The sequence below is a fragment of the Neofelis nebulosa genome, chromosome 5, assembly GCF_028018385.1.
Source record: "Neofelis nebulosa isolate mNeoNeb1 chromosome 5, mNeoNeb1.pri, whole genome shotgun sequence".
Classification (NCBI taxonomy): domain Eukaryota; kingdom Metazoa; phylum Chordata; class Mammalia; order Carnivora; family Felidae; genus Neofelis; species Neofelis nebulosa.
The window spans coordinates 91013223-91033318 of NC_080786.1; the positions used below are offsets into that span (position 1 = coordinate 91013223).

At 40.7% G+C, this 20096-nt stretch overlaps 1 protein-coding gene across 1 annotated transcript in view; it reads right to left on the bottom strand.

Annotated features, from left to right (window-relative positions):
- Positions 1-2263: 2263 nt before the first annotated feature.
- SLC49A4 (solute carrier family 49 member 4) overlaps positions 2264-20096 on the bottom strand; it is an 89845-nt gene continuing 72012 nt past the window's right edge. The window contains exon 9 of the mRNA XM_058731179.1: positions 2264-14102. Coding sequence (XP_058587162.1) covers positions 13987-14102 — 116 coding nt within the window. The 3' untranslated portion in view covers positions 2264-13986. The remainder of the gene's footprint in view (positions 14103-20096) is intronic.

Here is a 20096-nt window from a genome sequence, read left to right on the forward strand (position 1 = left end):
AGACTGAGCCCTTAACCTGTGGGGTCTACCCTAACTCCAGGCGGTTAGTGTCACAATTCAATTAAACTGTTGATGTCTGATGCAAATTGGAGAATCGCTTGGTGTGAAAAAACCTACACATTAGGTGGCAGAAGTGAGCACGGAGAAGTAACACTTTTTTCCATTTAGGCTAGATAAATAATTAAGTTAATATCAGGACATTTGTCAGGAGCTAAAAGTTTTCATACCTGAACCAAGTAATTCTCCTTCTAGGTATCTTTTCTAAGAAAAGAATCAGAAACTAGGTCGAGGATAAATATACAACATCTATTCCCCAGAATAAATCTTCCCCCGAAACAGCCTTAATATCCAACAATAAAATTAGATACTTTAAATTATAAAAGTTTCCATGGTCATGGAGAAATGTTCATGATATAATTAATTCATGATATAATTAATATTAAGGATAGAAAATAAAAGTACAGTTATGATCTGTTGTATATTAAAATCATTTACAGTAAGTGATGAGGGAGCATAAGGCAAGCTGATACCCTGCAACTGCCACAACCCTCCCCAGCACCTCGCCCCCCCTTAATCCCACCTCTCTCACGTCCCAGGTGGGGTATGTGTGACATTCCCCAGACACTCCTGGCTGCCCAAGAACAAAAAAAAGGAAAAAACCAATGGTTAACCCATAGAGGTCACAGTCATGAAGGGCATGAGTCTCCATCAGTTTACAAATATCTTAGTAAATTACAAGAAAAAGGCAATCTTATCAATAGACTAACCTCCAGAAACCTACAGATTCAGTTTTCTGGAGCCCTAACATCTCTCCCCTCCATAGTGAGGTGGAGAACAAAGGCAAAAAGGAAATGGTAGGTACAATTAAATTTCTTTATAGCTTGCAGCCCATTGACAAATACTTGAGGCAAATACAGAGTGTAATATTTCTCCAGGAACTCCCTACTATCTTGATGTTAATGCCTTACTAGAGGAAAAAAACTACCTTAGCTTGACAATCAATAGCAAGGCCTCTGGCATCTTATGAGTCTCCTCTTCAGCATACGAAAGTGCTTTTGGAGACCTCCCCTTTGCCTGTACCTCCCCCAACTCCAAGGTATATAATCAGTCACTCTTCAACAACCCCAGGGCAGTTCTTTCCGCCCCCGGGTCCTGTCCCTGTGCTTTAAAAAAAATCACCTTCTTTGCACCAAAGACATATCAAGGCTCAAGAATTCTTTCTTGGCTGGCAGCTCTGGGCCTCCCCCCACCCCCACTCCAAAACTGCATCAGTAAGAAGTAAAGAAAGCATTGTGCTTTTCTGTATTTTTAAAAATGAAGACTTTGGAACCTTCAAGAGGATAATAGCACTGTTTGGAAACTAATCTAGAAAGAAACACTTCTCTCTTAAAGGACATTTATGATTCTGAATTTTTCTAAGACTGGGCTCTCCTTCCCTTAACCGTGGATGTGCTTGCCTTGAAACTAAACAAGGAGACGCTTCATGCACCCACGCACGAGTGGGGAAGGGGCAGAGGGAGAGGGAGAGAGAATCTTAAGCAGGCTCCTCGCTCAGTGCGAGCCAGAAGCATGATGGTGAGATCCTCACCCAAGCTGAAATCAAGAATCTGAGGCTTAACCAACTGAGCCACCCGGACGCCCAGCTGCTTGTTCTTTTGTTTCAAATTCCACAGAGGCAAATCCTTTTGGAGCGGACTTATATGAACAATATTGTCACATTTCCCAAATACTATTTCGATGCAGCTGTGATAAACCTTCTTGGGAATGAACAACTATGATAAATTAAAGGCAGTATTAAATATGTAAGGATTTAATAACTATTGCCTTTCTCAGAGGGTCAATAAATTTTAACTTGAATATTCTAAAAAATTAAATTAAAATGAAGACTCTGGGAGCACTACAAGAGGGAAGAAAGGACGAAGGCAAATAACACTTATCAGGCAACCAAGACGTGCCAGGTGCTTTATGTTGATTGTTCTATTCCATCATCACAAAATCCATGGGAGGTAAGTATAATTATCCCCCTCCATTTAAATTATACTTTTTCAATGGATGAGAGAGCAGGATCACCAAATGAGATGAAAAGATTCCCAAGTCTCAGGGCCTGGTGGTGGAGCAGCAGGATTCGGCCCGGTCTGTCCTGATCCTGAGCTCCTGTTTTCCCACCATATCTTGCCGCCCAAGTGCTCAGGGAGCTTTGGCTCCACTTCTACTGCCATTTGGAGTTTGATTAAAAACAAAATGCGGACCACTTTATCACAAGTGCTTTCAATACACATTTATTGCAAAACCACAGCACAGTAACTATAACGTCAACATAACCATATTTCCTAACTGAACAGGAGATCGCCATTCTAATGCGTATTCTCCAAAGAAGCGGAGGCTTATTATATGGAAGCTCCCGCACTGTGAGTAATGACTAGAACACCCAATTCTCAACTAGGAGTTCTAAACCATTAAACATTTAATTACCACTTTGGCAAAGCAATGCACATTACCATTTCCACAATGTAACAGCACAGAGATTTTAAATGCATCTTTATTTTTCAGAATCTTCAGTATTCACAATGTGTAAAATGAAGTAGAGTTTTAAGTAAAATGCTTTGCCAAAACATAGTTTCTTAAAAAGACCCGATGAAAAGGAGGGAAAATTGCATATGAATACAATTTGTCAGTGTTTACAGTTGACATTAACTATAGTTTTAAAAGAATAAAAATACTCAAGACCTCAACATTTGCTTACAAAAGTATACTTGGCCATAAAATAAAAGTCTATAAAACCCCAAATATTAAAAAAGTAAAATGCAAAAAAATTTTTTTATTAAAATGTAATACAATCTTTACATGGTAAGAATTGTTTAAAAACGCACTGAACACTTCCTAAATTGTGACGAGCATCAGAGGGGAATTTATCACACGCACTCATGTTTTGACAGTTGCACAGACCCACAGTGTCACAGAGCCGGGCCAGTAGATATGCACACAACATCCCCAGCATCGAGTCTCAGGGTGGGCAGATTTTAAGCTCCCCCTGCCCCCCCTGCACCTGTTCCTATTTATACCATGTCTTGTGCTGGGAAAAGACAGTTTGCCCGGACACATGGGGTATCACAGGAGGCGGGGCACCTGCTGTCAAAGAGTCTGTATCTTCGTGTTGCCTAGATCTTAGTGTTGTCATCTTAAGAATCAGGTCTTGGAGCTGGGAGGAACCTCAAGAGATCATCTGGTCCATCCTCAGTCCTCTGGCACAGCCCTGTCCCATCCTCTTAGAGCCCCAGAAGCAGAGAGTCTGCTGCAGCCTGCTGGACACTATTTCACTCTGGCAACCAGAACTTCTTGTGTTTAACTGCAGCACTGTCAGCCAAAAACCATCCCGGCAGGAAAGTACTTTGTTTCTCCATAGACTGAATGAAAGGAATCAGGGGCTTCACTGCAGCCTGGGACGAACAGGAGAGGGCCGGAGGCATGAACAGGAATGAGACTCGAGGCCCAGAGGCAGGCTCAAGGCTGACGGCAGGGTCACCTACAGGAAGTCCGGGGAATGGGAGTGGAGGAGCCTGACTGGCATGCTAGGCCCCCGGTGTGGATGGTGGTGGCCATGGGACTGTTGCAGCCTCTTATGTGAGGCCCTGCCTCTGTTCTGCTTCTGTAGTCATCCTACCTACCACCTGCGGCCTCTGCTGGCCTTCCTGCCCTGTCTGGTAGTGCAGAACCATGTACGCCACAGAACTATGAACAGTATAAAATTAGACCAGATACCTGGTGGCTTAAGAACAGAACAACAAAGTGCTTGGGCTTTGGGATAGTGATTCTGGTTGGACAGGCTTTCTCACTTGCTTCCAGGAGTGTGACTGAGAGGGTGGGGGTGGATGGAAAAGTCTGAATGGAGTAAGAGATGGGAACTTGACTTGGATCTGAGTTCACTTGGACTACTCAAGATTTCTGTGCATCTAAGAATTGGCATGAGAAGTAACTACTCTGGCAGAGCGCATGAAACACAATAGGGTATTGAAAGCATGCCTTCAATTACAGAACATTCCTTGGAGTTTGGAAGGGAGGGGAGACTGTTGAAGTTACAGACTTTGGAGTAAAACACAGCTCCTCTTGGGAGGCAGTGCATGTCTACATTCCCACTGCTTTCTCAGAGCAGAACGGGAAACCCCTCTATGCCAGACAGGGCATCTGTGAGGGCGGGGCTCCCAGATGGCTGATTCCACCTTCTAGCGCTCCCCTGGGCTTGCGTGCGTGAAGTGGGAAATGTGGGGGCCCTTGGCCCACTGCTGCAATTCCTCCTCACTTGGGGTCCTCTGCCTTGATGTGTTCTGTCTCCCCTCTGCCACTCTCTTTCTTGACCACCCCTCTCTGGCCTCCATCCTTTGAAAGCAAGAACTTCTCAGTGCAGGTGGGGAGTGGCTCCGGAACAGATGACAGGGAGGTTGTAGGATCCCCAATCCCTCTTGAGCTGAGAAAGCAGCTGGCCAGACATGCCGCAGGCAGGATGTACTTGGAGGCAGGAGGCTGGGCCAGATGACTCAGTGAGAAGAAGCCAGATTCAGGACTATTTTCCAGAATCTACTTCTACTACAGCTCTGCCTCTAAACCTCCTTCTCCACTTTTGCTCAGCAGATATGTTAACAAATTCCTATAGGCCTGGCTTATGTCTCACTAACTCTTCCACAGAGGTCTCCTGGGCCTCCTTACATGGCCTTGTCTCCTCCTTGCTAGAAGGCTCATCCCTTTGCCCAATCCCATGTCTGAATGAGCACTAACAGATCGGAAATCTTTGGAAGCATTCCCTAAAACCTTTCCTCCCTTTTCAAGTCATCAAAACAGATTTCTCTGCCTTTCCCTTCAAAAGCTGTCTTGGAGTATTTTATACTAAGAAGGTTACATAGCCATACATTGATTAGGGATATGCCTGGATTTTTAATGGCCCAAGAAAACAGGATTTAGAACATGTTCTTCCAAATAGAAAGATCCCACAGATAATTGTAGAAATAAGCCACAGGGGGCGCCTGTGTGGCTCAGTCTTGTGTTTGGCTCAGGTTATGATCTCACTGATCATGAGTTCAAGCCCTGCATCAGGCTCTGCGCTCCACATGGAGCCTGCTTGGGATTCTTTCTCTCTCCCTCTCTCTCTGTCCTTCCTCTGCTCGTGCTCTCACAGCCTCAAAATAAATAAAGTAAAAAAAAAAAAAAAAAAAAAAGCTACAAACCTTCCAGCAGCCTTTTGCGGGGCAGGGCGGGGTGGGGGGGGGGGGCTTGCTAGCTTTGAATTACACAGTTTTTATGAATGGACTCATCAGAAAATGAATGTGAGGCCCAGCACAATATCTTACTTGTTTCTGCATCCTCAGTGCCTAGCCCAGGGCTCAGCATGCTGCAGGAGCCCAAAATATACCAGTTGAATGATGAGACCCAGCCTCCTCCATCCTAGATCTTTTTTCTTTTTTCTCTTTTAATATGACCTGCCTCTCCTGGCATTTAATATTGGCTATGATGAAATCCCTGCCTGACTATTTTAGAATGTTCCATTATGTTCAAATTGTATTATAAAGTACGCAGAAGAGAAAGATCATAGTCGGCTCTAAGATAAAAGAAGCAATTTTGTAGGAAAAAAATTAAAGTTAAAAAAAAAACATGAAATAAATTCCAGGACCTAGCTAACAAAGAATTTACTGGTAGAGCAATATTGATAAAAGACCAAATAGGAAAAGACTCAGCAGCTGGTTCATTAGAATAACCTTTCCCCCAGTTCGGGGGAAGGACAATTACAGGCGACAGAAGGTAGCATGGAGTTGTCCTGCCTGGGGGTCTATACTAAGCTTCAGTGAAAAAGACAACAAATATGGAAAGGCTTCTCTATTCTTAGATAAAAGAGGGTGAGGTGGCAGGGCTAAGACATCAATCAATGTTTTTTCTCTGAAAAGAAAAAGGGTAATGCATTTCCTTGGGACATGGAGCAAGGATTCTAGGGCATGAGCTGAAAGAGCAGGAGGATTATGGAGGAGAGGGACCACCCCATTGGAGACATCTACGTCACTTACTAAAACTATTTCTCAGCAATAACTTACTCACTGGGAAGAGCAATACAATGTGAATGAGTGAGTTCAGGAAAGAACTAAGAAGAAAGAGACCACCCCAACACACCCCTTCGATCTTAGCTGAATTCCACTGGGCTGACCCTGTCCTGCCTATGGCAGGTGAAATGGGAGCCATCACCTCTCATGATTTCTTCCGGTCACTTTCTCTGAGTCACAGACCTAAACAGAAATAGGTAGCTGTGTGTGTAGGTCAAGAAAGCAATTTTGTTTGGGACACGTGGATGCAGTTTAGTGGGAGGGAAGCAGAATTTTCCTGAAGTTTAATTTTCACAAGCCTCCAAAATGATATATTCCTGGTGGAGAAAGAGATACATTTGACACTGGGGACATTTGCAATAAATAAAATCATCTACAGAACTAAACCCTGAACTTTTTAGCATCTTTGGATTTCTGCGAAGGCTTTGGGGACCAGGACTTTGCTAGCGATGCATCAAGTGTGCTTGGGTTCACTCGCAGGTGGAGAGACCTGAAGGGCTCCCACAAAGTCTCTAGTCCCCAGAATAGCCCTTTATCTAGCTGGCAGGCCGAAATCCCAAGCTCTCTCATTACAAATCCTTCTTTGGTGTTTAGTCTTTGTTGTTAAAATTCAAAGGAGACTCGCAAGGCCTTGTGAACAGGTGTATCTTAGTGTGCACGCAGTTGTTTGATTTGTCTTCGGAGGAAGGTGCAGGTGCCAACAACCTTCCCAACTTCCTGAAGGACTAGTAACCCCCCAGCCTTGTAATGATGCTAAGGTTTGGGAGTCCTCATGCCAGAATTGATTCTATGCTCCCACACGGATATAGGCTCTGTCTACAATGAAAATTTCAATAGAACAAAATATCTTTTCCTTGAAATCAGTTGTGGTTAACGATGGTATGAGAAAGATATTTAGGTTCCTGCTGGGCATAATTCAGGATTTGGGAAACTGTCATTATTTCTTTTAATTGTTAGCTCGGAAGAGCATTTGTTTTTGTTTTTAAAAACATATCTAAAAGGTCCTGAAGGGTAGAAACATCTTTTGTTTTTTCTGATTCTCTTTCACAGGCACACATTTCACACATGGAATTACTCTGTACACAGAATGAATAAAAGGATGAATGAAGGAATACACAGGTATGTTGACAGCCTGAGAGCTTCTCTCATTGCCTGACACCTATGACACATCACTGCCTTATAATAGTTCCTCATTTATTTGAAACGATAATGTATAATTGGAAGTACTGATGGATAGGTATTGCATTCATGTTGTTTTCTACTTTCTGTGGTGTGTGACCAATAGGTGTATAAAACTTTTCGGCCAAAAGAAACATCTACTCTAACCCTCTTAATGTAGAGGTGTGGAGCTGAAGTTCACAGAGAACAGGTGATTTGCCCAAGGGTGCCCAGCAGCTGCCCTGGAGACAGAGGCTGAGACCCAGGCCTCCAGACTCCCAGCCTCATCTCTTTTTTTGGTTCATTTCTCTCTCTGACAGCTGTGCTCACATTAGAATCTCAGTGAATCCTTATTTACTAACACCTGCACACAGGTCAGACGTTGGCATGCTACGCCCCTGCTCTCATTCAGTAAAATATCTGCACAGCGCTCTACTGACAGAATGTGGCCACGTAGAGATGACATGGAAAGCAACTTGCAATTCTTTTGGGGCCATGACTCTCGAAATACAAGTTTGAGGATGGGCTTTCACATCTGATCTGACAGTTTGATTTCTACAGGTGCAAATCCATTACTGACTCACGATGAATCACAGCAAGCCAAGGGATGAGTTTCCTGGTTTGGCCTGACTCCAGGGAATAAATGCAGTACTCTGACCTGGCTCCCAGAATGCTATCTCAACATCAAATGGCAGATTTTCTCTTATTGGGTTTGATAAATTTAATACACCCTGCATTTCATATATGAAGTCCTTTGGGGAAATAAACAGTACCTGTAGCTTGTCTCCTACCACAGACAATGAAAAAGCCATTTCTTCTTGTCAAATGTGCAGTGGAATCGTCCATGTGTTCACAGTAGGAGGGCCACCGCACACAGGGAAACATGAAGGTGCTGGAAAGCTCTGCAGTTTTAGAGACTGCATGTGCTTAATCATTTCCTACTACTTAAGTAAGAATGGACCTGAGTTTTTTGAACTGGAAGAGACCTCAGGGAACATCCTTGTTCACTCCTTCACTTCAGAGATGTGGTAAATAAGAAATGAAGTGACTTGCTCCAGGTCAAATAGCTGAAGACACCAGGCCTAGGATACAGGGGCTCCTGGGTCTCTCCAGTCTAGTACATGAAGAAACTGGCCAGGTCTCCTCTCTAAAGCTGGCAACTCAGAATATCTGGGTTTCACACAGCTTGCTTTCAAGCATAGTCAGGAATACGTAAGAAGATACCACCAGAAAAGGGAAAGCTGGATGGGAAGACAGGCAGGAAAAGAAGAGGAGGTGACCAAGCCAACCTATGCTCTTGTCCTACTACAATTAATCAGTTTTATGGGTAGCTAGCTTGAAAGATAGGATAGCTAAGGAAGGTGGCCAGGAAAATAGAAAGGATTACCAGAATCTTCACTAGCCATTGTTTAAAAAAATGGAATCACATAGTTTATTCTCTTGACTCCACCTTCTACAGTATTTGTGCCCCTGCTGAGACGAGGAAGCCCTGTCAAGAAAATCTATTTGGGTTTTGGTGTGGGTCATTCACTTTCTTCTCTCACAGTACATGGGCCTTAGTTGGTGACATAAAAACAGAAACTCTATTTCCAATAAGAGAAAACAGAATATCGCATGTTGGAATTCATCTTTACGCTTCAGGATGTGATAGAGCTTGATGGTACACAACCAGGTCTGTGAAATGTCTCTACTAACCACTCCTACATTTGATAGAGACTCATCTGGGAGAGAAATAAGGATCTCAGAAACTCCTGCTTCTGCCCAAGAAAGTTAAAGCCAACATGGTCTAAGAAACAGTTCCCTAGACGACTTGATTTTAAGTTCCCTCTGAGTATCTATACATATGTATGCAAACGCATAGAAAAATTTCTGAAAGGATTCATAAGGAATACTTTGGAAAAGGGGAATGGAGTCAGCACATTTGTATGGAGGTAGACTTCACTCTGTATTTCTGTACTGGGTATTTTATAATGGATAAACATTCATGCACTTCGTGTTTAATTTTCAAAAAATTAAAAGAAATGGAAGAAATTTTACTTAAAAAAATTGTTTCTGGTTACCACATTGATCGCTTATGGAAAGAATGCTGGTCTAGGACTCAGTTTACCTGCTAAAACTTGCCTGTGGCATTGAACCTGAAAGGTTCTCTGTTAATCTGTAAAATGAGGTAGTTGGATTAGATCATCTCCTTGATTCCATGATTCATCTTGGGTTAATGAGAAGAAAATCAATCTGAATTAGAAAAAGTCTAAATTAAGTTGTACTAAGCAGACATTTCACTTTTTACCATTTAGGTAAATTAAAAGTGTCTCCAAGTCATTCTTGACATTCTGGTCATGACTGTAGAAGCCTCCCTTGCAGACTAGAAGAGCCAGGAGGGAACCCTGAGAGCACTGTGATGTGGGGTTAGAGCTAAAATGGTTTGTTGTGTTTCTCTCATTTTATCAAGCTAAAATGAATTCCATGCTTTCCTTTTGTATTTGCTTTTTTTTGTTTGTTTGTTTAGTTTTAGTTTTTTTTTTTTTTTTTTTTAAGGTAATTCTCCCTTGTTGAATGAAAGAACAGCTAGGGTGGGGTAACCTTTTGCTCTCACTTTCTGAGCGTGGGTTGAGATGGAAAGCTATTATAATAGAGGTCTTCCAGGTTCCAAGGCACAACAGAAAGACTACAGAAGGCAGTTTAATCAGCCCATATTCTAAAATGCAGCAAATAATGACTAGAAAAGCTTGTTAGAGACCTTTGTCATTCCCATTTCAGGGACTATTCTAACTTATCAGACTTGCTGTGGGAGAACTGTTAAATCTTTCTGGATTTAGTCACACTAGCGTCCTGCTCAGGAAAGGGAAGCCCAGCTGCGTGGCCTTAGAAGTATTCAAGAATGAGACCACGCTTTTGCCTCAGAGCTTAGGGTGGGGTTCAGGGGGAAGCCTGTGCCAGGAAGTCAGTTTGAGGAAGCAGACACCTAGGAGAGTCTCAGACACCTGAAAGGACATGCCTGCTCAGGGTAGCAAAGGTGTCTGCTTACTGAGCACACAACTACCTCCATTGAGCACAAAGTACCCAATGGATGCTGTTAAAAGAACACCCCAAAATCTCCCGGTCAGCTTTTGTTCTTCTAGGGTGGTCCAACACCACCTGCCTCTGGAGCATTGCTTATATTTTCCTAACAGACTGACGAACTGTTTGATAGTATGGAAATAAACTTTAATTTGTCCCTTTCTGTATAATTCCAAATAAAAGTGGATTTCTATTGTTCCGCTAACTACAAAACACGTCTAGTCAAATACCCTCATAGTTTTTTGTATGTTTCTTTTTTAATATGGCACTTTCTTCTTATCACAGCTTTTGCACTTATTACATAAGATGGTATAATCATAGTAATTCCTGTACTTATTATCTCAGGCACAAGTGTGGAATTAATGTGATTTTTAACATTAATTTAAAGTAAATTTACTGTGCATTTGTATTTGATCTTGAGTTTGAAATGCAGCTTCTACTTATGCAAGCAGCAAGACGAATGCCTAGATTTTAGTAAAAATAATAGTAAAAAAACCTAATTTAAAGTAGATGGGAATTTAATCTCTTCGATTTAAAATCTCTTAGCTTGAATCCCTCATTAGAAGGGCTTCATAAAAACAAGCTGTAAACATTCTCAATAATTAAGCATAAATATATGATCTATGATAAAGCTTGGCCCTTAAGCCATATATGGTTAAATATACAAAATTATACTTGTACTTGATTCCCTCTTGTTATTTTATTAGCTCCATCCTCCAGTGAAATGCATTTGTGTGTGTAATTATCTTGCTCCTATGCCTCGACCATGGACCATATTAAAAAATGTTTCTTCCCATAAACTGTGAAGTATTCATTGATAAGCCACAGGGAACTTACACTATAACATGTCCTTACCAATTAATGCTGTTGACTTGGTTTATGAGGATTGAATTATTCATCAGAATCTTTTTATATTACGTTCCTGCAAGCTAAGACTTAGAGCACCAACAGGGTGAAGAAAACAGAATGATCTTACTTAAAAAACAGTCACCTCAATTGGACCCCTGTACTTTCCACACTCCATAATGATGATTTGCTCTTAAGTCCCACTGTGTATGAACATGAAGGGGTGCTCATGAACACCCCCAAAAAGTCCAAATTAAGCTGATGTTTTGTGAGGTAGGGAAAACATTGCTTTGGGAGTCAGACAGTGTGGGTTTTAGTTGATTCTACTTTTGTCACTATCTAGAATTGTGACCTTCGGCAAGACCCTTGACCTTTCTGGGATGGTTTCTATAAATTCTAAAATGAGGGCTTGGCTTAGTGGAGTGTTAAGACTTCTTTCATTATAAAATATCATTACAAATCTGCAGTATTTGTTTAGAAAGTACAGAGACAACAGCTGGTCTATTTTTATGCATGCTAGAAATAATCACACAAAGTGAAAAAAAAAAATGACTTGAAGCATTCAGGAAATACCGTGTAATCTTCTTCCCCCACCCTCCAAAGCCCTTTGGTTATATCAGGTTTGGTATATGAAATTTTGATCACTTAAAACATGGCAGTTTGTGATCAGAACAAGCATCTGCCAGATATAAATGAGCTGGAAGGACCATCTCACCTCACGTACGCTAAGACAATGGCTGGTGTCTGGTACAATGTAGGAATTTTTGATCACTACTCACTTGGGATGTCTTTCAACTAAATAGTCATTTAGGTAATATTTTTAATATTTTTCTTTACTTTGTATTAGAGGTAGAATTAGCTATAATTAAAATATTTTGTATCATGTCTTAATTATAGCAAAATTTCATAGAGCAGTCCTCAAACAGTGGTTGTAGTCAGTGGTTCTGACTACAACCAAACACTTCATAGTTCTTCCCTCTCCTTTCTGTCTTCTGTCTATACAGGAAGGGGTGGTGGTGATTTTAGCACTGGCTCACGGACTACTCCTATCTCTAGTGGCTGGCTTTCAATCATCTTCAAGAAATCTGCTTTCTTTTTATTTAAGAATGACAGGGTTAATTGGAAGTAAGCCCAGCCTTCACAGGTTTTCTTCTCTTTGGCAAGTTCCTTATTTCCTTCCATTCTTGATGCTAAGTTAGCAGGATGGTTATAAAGGGGCTGATTTAAAGGTGACTGAAGACAGATGCTGAAGGGGAGGGTTTTCTTACTTTTCAAGGAGCACAATTTAGGATCTTAGAAGAAAGCTTAGATCCTCCTCTGAGATTGAGGTGGGTTAACACACAGCCTTCAAATTACCAAGAGGGGAGAGGAGGGGCATTTGGGACTGTGTGTGACGGTGTGTGCACATGTGTAGAGAGGAGCAGAACTGAGGGCTGACTAGCTCTCTCTAACTGCATTTTGTCCCCATGGCTAATGGAAGGAGCTGGCTTGTGCTCTGTCCAGAAAAAGACAAATAAAATACAAATTTAGCTGACAAGGAAGATGTAAATTTCAACTGAAGAGAAAAAGAGGGGGGGAAGGAAGCTGAGAATAATGAAGGCAAAGAAAGTACTGTTTTTGTCTTTTTGAGAAACGTTTGGTTTCCTTGGGTAAGGGGAATTATGTAAATGTGAACAGTGGTAACAGCATAATCCCACCGGAGCATATTTTACGTCACAGTGAAATATATGTCTGAGAGCTGTCCAATGAGTAACTGTCATTTTTTTAAAAGCTATCTTCCATACAAAGAAAACAGGTACTGGCAAAATATCGTTCTCTCAAATGTACTGACTCCATATAGAACTGAATTGAAACAACCTGAATTGAAACACAAGAATGTAATTCAGATATAACTCAACAGATTTGAAGATTTCAAGGTTATAAATTGTTATTTTCAAACAAGGGCCATTTAGTAAAATGCAACCCTAGGAAATAATAGCTGGTGCTGGACTTTACATCCCACGCCACCATGTACATATGCATATATATAGGCTGAAGACACAGAATGTTCTATGTGATTTGTCATTTCACTTTTAACAAAGTGCTAAATCAGAACGGAGTTACATTTTTCATACAATACTTAATGCGACTATATTAAACATTTAGTCACCTTTAATATAATTATTTAAGAGCCTAGTAGATGAAACTGTATTTCACAGAAACAAGGATAAGTTGAGATCGAGACACAAATATGTGCTCGGAAGTCACTGGGAAGCACTTGTTCACCATAATAAAGATGGCCAAAGGTTTCCAACCTAATTAAAAATAAGGAGTCATATAAGAAATGGCTTTATTAGAAAAAACGTAGTGTACACGTGGCTAAATTTTATCATTGATATACCTGTTGGCTATTTTATAATTAAAATCTGATATAGGGTTTAAACTTCTTTAGAAGTTAGTGGCATTTCTTCCTATTCTGATATGTGACTTCGGTAAGGTATGTGATAGATACCCTTTATTTCTTCCCATAATTACAATTAATCAATCAGTAGTTTAGCACTGGCACAGAACATAGAGGGCATTATTTAGGTAGTGCTTTATGTGTAAGATATCCACACTTCCAACCCCAGAACCAGGCACGGGTATGCCATTTAGAGTCTTTAAGCCCCCTATTATCACTCAAGTCCCACATTATTGTTACCTAGTAGTCATGAAATGAATATGATCATCTGTAACCTGACAAAACCTCTGAGTGAAGCTTCTCTCTTCTCCTTTTTTTTTTCCTGTTAGGTGTGCAACTCCAAGCAAATGTGCAGTATGCCGTATGATTTGCAGTCCCTTTTCAAACTCCTTCAAGTCTGTGCTATTAAACTGAGACAACCACATCAAGATAGAGTCTGTCATAGGATTCCCTGAAGCACAGAATGAGGAGGAGACTGAGCAAACACGACCCAGGAAGGCACCAGTTGAACCAAGACAACTCTGTAAGACAAAAACACACAGTTGTAAGCATTCACACGTCACCAGCAGAACGGCACCTGTATGCCGGGAGCAATCGCTGTGCATTATTCCAAAGCACTTACACTAAATGCATCATGGAAGGCCTGGAAACCGGTGTTCAATAAACGGCGATCTGGAGTCTGGGTGATACATATGATGTATTATACCGCTTTCATGTGGAACATTTTAAATCAATATTATTAATAACTTTTCATCAGTTTAACTCACCTTGACCTTGGTGGCAAAAAAAAAAAAAATCCATTTCTTCAAAGAAAAAATAATCACCTTTAAATGTTCGTTTGCTATTTTTTAATGCTATCACTATCACTCTCATCTCTGTTTAGAAATATCTGATGGGTTAAAGATAAGAAAATGACCTGAATTTTGAGATAAGTGTTTTAGATTTCCTTGGACAGAAAAATCTAGTTCTCAGCAAGTAGTAATGATTGTAAAACAGGTTAGAAAATATATGAAAAAAATAAAGTAAAATCTAACAAATTAATCCTAATTCTACCCTCAGAAAAACTACTGTGAATATTTTGGTTTGTTTCTTTCTGTTCTTTTCTCCCCCCTATCAGCATAAATGATGCCCATTATCTGAAAACCTACAGGAATCCTCTAAACAGGTGATTCTGCCATTACTTGCTTTAATGGTATCAAGAACATCCTTCTTCAAAAATGGTCGCTAGTGAATTCAGGGCTTGCCTACAGGCCAGTCCCAGCCTTGTGCTAACAAGACACACCCACTAGCTGTGGCTGCCCATGGCTGCCTCCTCCAGCTCCCGTGGCCCTTGAGCTGTGCATCCATTTGGCTTCCTTCTACCCAAACCTCCTTGGCAGGCAATCCTGAGGCTCTGGGAGCACAAGTGAGTGGCTCCCTGGCATGAAGAGGTTGGGTTGGTGGTGGTGGGGATAACTTCCCTAGTTTAGTATCTCTTTAGCAATTTCAATGAAAACAACAACAACAACAACAACAACAACAACAACAACAACAACAACAAATGAAGGGAAAAAGCTCCCTGGTACATTTTTTTCCTTTGGGCACTGCTATAGGTTTATATTTTCCTTTTGTACTTCTACAGAATACTAATTCTGCCTTAATCTTCAAAAATCATCCTAAAGATTTCTACACTGCTGCTTTCAATCAATCCATAATTCATATGGCTAAAAGAGCAATTTATGCTCCGGAATGGAAATCAGAAAACCAAGTGGTAAGAAAAGGTGCTGAAATACTTTTTTTTCTGTAATATGCTTACAAAAGCAGGCTCCCCACCTCTCAATTTTTACATTTTAAAAGTCAGACATGCTATTCTATAGCATACAACAAAGACATATATTTCAATGGTATTTCTATGCAAAGCTGTTTCTGTGCTTTACTTGGATTGAGTATAATCTAAACACCCAGGAAGGCTGTAACCCCTGGAATCTTGTCTTTATTCCAATATCCCCTGAAATGACACACCAGCATTTTCAGCTTTTATATTAACCATGTAGCTTCTGGATTTCTGATGATAATTTTAACAGGCAAAAAGAAGCAGTTAAAAAAAATAAGAGAAAAAGCAGTAAAATAGAACAGCATACTATTTATATTAAAAGTGAACATTCTGGGGACGCCTGGGTGGCTCAGTCGGTTCCGACTTCTGCTCAGGTCATGACCTTACGGCTTGTGAGTTTGAGCTCAGAGCCTGGAGCCTGCTTCATATTCTGGGTCTCCCTCTCTCTCTCTCTGCCCCTCTCCCGCTCATGCTGTCTGTCTCTGTCTCTGTCTCTCAAAAATAAACATTAAAAAAAAAAAAATTTAAAGTGAACATTCTGACTTTTAAGCAACAGCTAAAAAAAAGTATGGTACTTGACAAAGTAGTCTACAACAATGACATTTTCTAAATCTTAAGAGACTGTATTTTATGGGGAGCTAGAGTAACACACATGTAGCAGCAACCAACTTGTCTTTGCTTTCCTCAAACCTAGAAATTTATCGAATATTGCGAAAGCAGACCTTTTATTTCATCAGAGTTGTAAATTATTCCTTCACCCTGGGTTCAGATGAAATCTATAAAAATGCCTCATAACTGCTGTTTAGTGTTATGGTTTAGTTGGTTTTTACTACTGTGCCTTCCTCTGAAAAGTTAAGTCCACCTTTTAGTTAAGTTCACTTGGCTCAACCAACTACAAGTATTCTTTGAAATTATTTGCCATTTCAGAAGGCAAAAAGGTATGCATCTATATATTTTCCCACTGAAAACCGTTCACGTGAACCACAGCTCTAATAAGCAGGAAATGGCTTGCTTAAAAGTTTAACATGACCTTCGAGTAGCAAAGTCACCTGCTGTCCTTTCTGAGCCTGGTGTCATATGACATAATTGAACCAAGAGAATCCTGATTCATTGAAACGTTCTTAAACTTGACACCTTTTTAAAAGGAACACAGCTTTCTAATATTCCTTCTTTCGGTCTTTCACTAGAGAAAGTACGAATCTATTCTACACAGTTTGCCTCTCTATTTTTGCTGGTTCTCTATAATTTATTATATATACTGCATCCTGAGTACTGTCTGCCAGTTTTACAGTTTAGACAGGTGCTATGCTATGTTTTACTCAGTGAAGTGGGCTCTGCACCAAATGGTGATGTTCTTCTGGGATTATCTAATTAGGATTTCACTCATCCTCTTACTTTTTTCTTCTAGAAGCACTCTTATACTCTTCATCTCATCTTTCCCTTTAATGATGTTATGCTTTTGTTTTCTATCACCTTTGAGTACTTGTCTGTTCCCAGATACCACCCTCTGGAACCAACCTTCTACTTTCTTTGGGAATTTAACCAGAATTATGATGATTTAACAAAATTGCCTCTATTCACCCTCAAGAAGAGCCAGCTGACATCATGATCTCATGGTATAATGCCCTGCTGTCTTCACTCCACACTAAGTATCCAATGGATCTAACCATAATGTTGTATGATTACTCCCTACATATAAAATTACTCCTGACTAGTCCATATCTGGTGAACCTATTCTGGTAACTAGCAGTCAATGCCTCCCCCTCAGCCAGGCTCCTGAATCTTTTGAGCCTCAATGCAGCCTCAGATTCATGTGGTCAGCTACTTCAAAAATGAAAGGCCAGAAGTAAAAACCTTTAGTTCATTTAGCCAAAACCTGCTGCAAAGCTTCTAGAACAACAACAACAACAACAACAAAAAAATAGCAAACAATACAAACTTCAGAACAAGCTACAAACTATCAAGTAGAACATGAGAATATATTTCAAAGCATATAAAGAACCTAAGAGCACCCTCAGACTGATTTTGTCAAATTGAAGTTATTAGAATAAAGCTTCATTGCACTGTCTGAAATAACTCACTGAGATTCTCAAAGCAAACATTATACGAAGCAACTCAGTTTTATAAATATGCTTATATTAGGGAGCAAGTAACAGTTTTTGGCTTCTTTTTTTTCTTTTCTTTTTTTTTGAAAGTGACCTTGAAAACCCCAAGACAGAAAAACTCTAAGAAACTTCTGACACTGTTCCAGGTACCCCAATAGAATAAAAACAGGACATGGGAGACCCTGTGGCCCAGGGCTCCAAAGAAGCCAGTGCCACTGGCATAGAAACTGGTATGACATCCATCGTCAATGATGGCAATGGCCATGATCTGCAAGCAAATCACCAGTGGAGGCTTTCTTGCTTGGCAAGCCATTCTAATGTGGTCATTTTGGGGCTAGTCTGTATAGCCCTGAAAAATTATATCTGACACAGCCACCCACTAAGTAGCACGTTGTGGGGAAATAAAATGCTAGTCAGAAAGTTTAGTACTTCTTCAAGGAGTGACCTACGAAACCAGAGATCTTCATGATGATTAAAATACAGGCCTTCCAATCACATAACTGACAGAATTGAGTCCTGACATGTAACTAACTTCTGGGTGAGTTTTTCAAGTTTTAACGTGACTGAATTATGGCATTTGAATGCTGGCTGTAATGGAAGGGACTTCCATTCATCCTATGAAATGTTTGGGGTACTGGCTGGGGAACTGAAAGTTATTTTTAGGAGATAACTTTGCAGAATCTTCAGACTTGTAATGTATGTATCCTCAAACCTCAGTTGTGAGGCATGTGAACTCCCGCTACAGGACTTTTGGGGCGAGATCAACTAGTCATACATGAAAGAGCCTCAACAAGGTCTTCATGGTTCTAGTAACCTTAGCCTTAGAGAGATGTGGGCATATTTGTATGCATTTATTACACACACTAACAAATAAACATGTAAAAAGCATTTTTTTTTAATTGTTATTTTTGAGAGAGGGAGAGAGAGTGAGCAGGGAGGGGCAGAGAGAGAGAGAGGGAAACAGAATCCCAAGCAGTGCGCTATTAGCACAGAGCCCAACGCGGGACTGAAACTCATGGACCATGAGATCGTGACCTGAGCCAAAACCAAGTCAGACGCTTAACCAACTGTGCCATCCAGGCACCCCTAGAAAACAGAAGCCTAGGGGCGCCTGAATGGCTCAGTCTCTCTCTCTCTCTTTCTTGCCCCCAACCTGCTCACTCTGTCTCTCTCTCTCAAAATAAATAAACTTAAAAAAAAAAAAAAAAAAGAAGCCTAGATATTTAAATTATTACCAGCAAACAGCAAATTACCTAGAAGGAAACAAAACAAACATTTGGTGAGTGCCAGTAATGCCCTGGCCTAGGGCTCTTTCACACATACCTTCTCATTAACTCTCTAAAATGTCAAAATGAACTGAGATTTTCTTTTTTCCTGAAAATCATCTTGCCGGACTAAAATTAATTATTAAAGTTTCATTTTTCATAATAATCATGGAGATTAGGCAGAAACCTTTAACACCCACACAAGAGATGTATACAAACATGTGACCAGAAACCAAGCAAAAAGAGGGAAGTTTTTTTCCCCAGCTAGATAAATCCTTGATCACATCAGTGAGACAGAATTAGCAGAAACGTTGCTAAGTGTTTCTTCTGCCACCTATGCCAAAGAAACAAAAACATCTGCTTGTACCTGGTCACTAGGAATCTGCAAAATGGGGGATGAACGCCAACTGATGTCAGTTCTAGCACCCTTGCGCCAGACTCCAGTCTCTGTTGAACAAGTTGAAAGCTGCAGCTGGACCAGCAGAGTGACACAGACTCTCTACTGGCCAAGCAAGATGGTCAGGGGTACACTGGGCTCTTCCATAGTCAGTGTAAGGGTAGTTAGTCTCTGCCTTAAACTGATGAATAAACATGTGTTATGTTTTAGAGACCACATGCAAGAGGTTTCTTGGAGGATAACATTATCGGGCTTCTACTGTTGTCGTTTTTATATACTGGGAGGACAAAACTTATTCCCATCAGACAGAAAAAAACACGCTCTACCAGGCTGTAGGGACCACTTAGCAGAGCTGTGTCCGTGGGCTGGAAAATTGTTTCTATCACCTGAAGGGGCAACATAGCCATCTCTCATACTTTACCATGCAAAAAGAGAGGCATTAAGCCTCTTAACTTCAACTGTGACAAACTGAAGTGGATTAAAGCTGATGTGTAATAATTGTTTATTCTATTTGGAATTGTTTGTTCTGTTTAGAAAACACATTGGAGGGAAAGACCTTATTCTAACCCCTCCTGATGGCATTTTCCCTAATGGAAACACATGTTTTCAAGAGGACTGTCAACAGGAGTCTGGCTTCATCAATCTCTCTCTCCTTCATAAGAGAAACTGACCTCACATCAAGTTTAGGAAAGTTAAAACCTACTTTGCCTGCATTACTGATTGGTGGAAATGATCTAGTTTGTTGTTAATCATATATATTAAGAAATTAACATATCATTTGGATGCTTTTTGCTGTTAGGTGAAAATGCTATGTTAAAAGTTGTCTAGGGGCGCCTGGGTGGCGCAGTCGGTTAAGCGGCCGACTTCAGCCAGGTCACGATCTCGCGGTCCGTGAGTTCGAGCCCCGCGTCGGGCTCTGTGCTGACAGCTCGGAG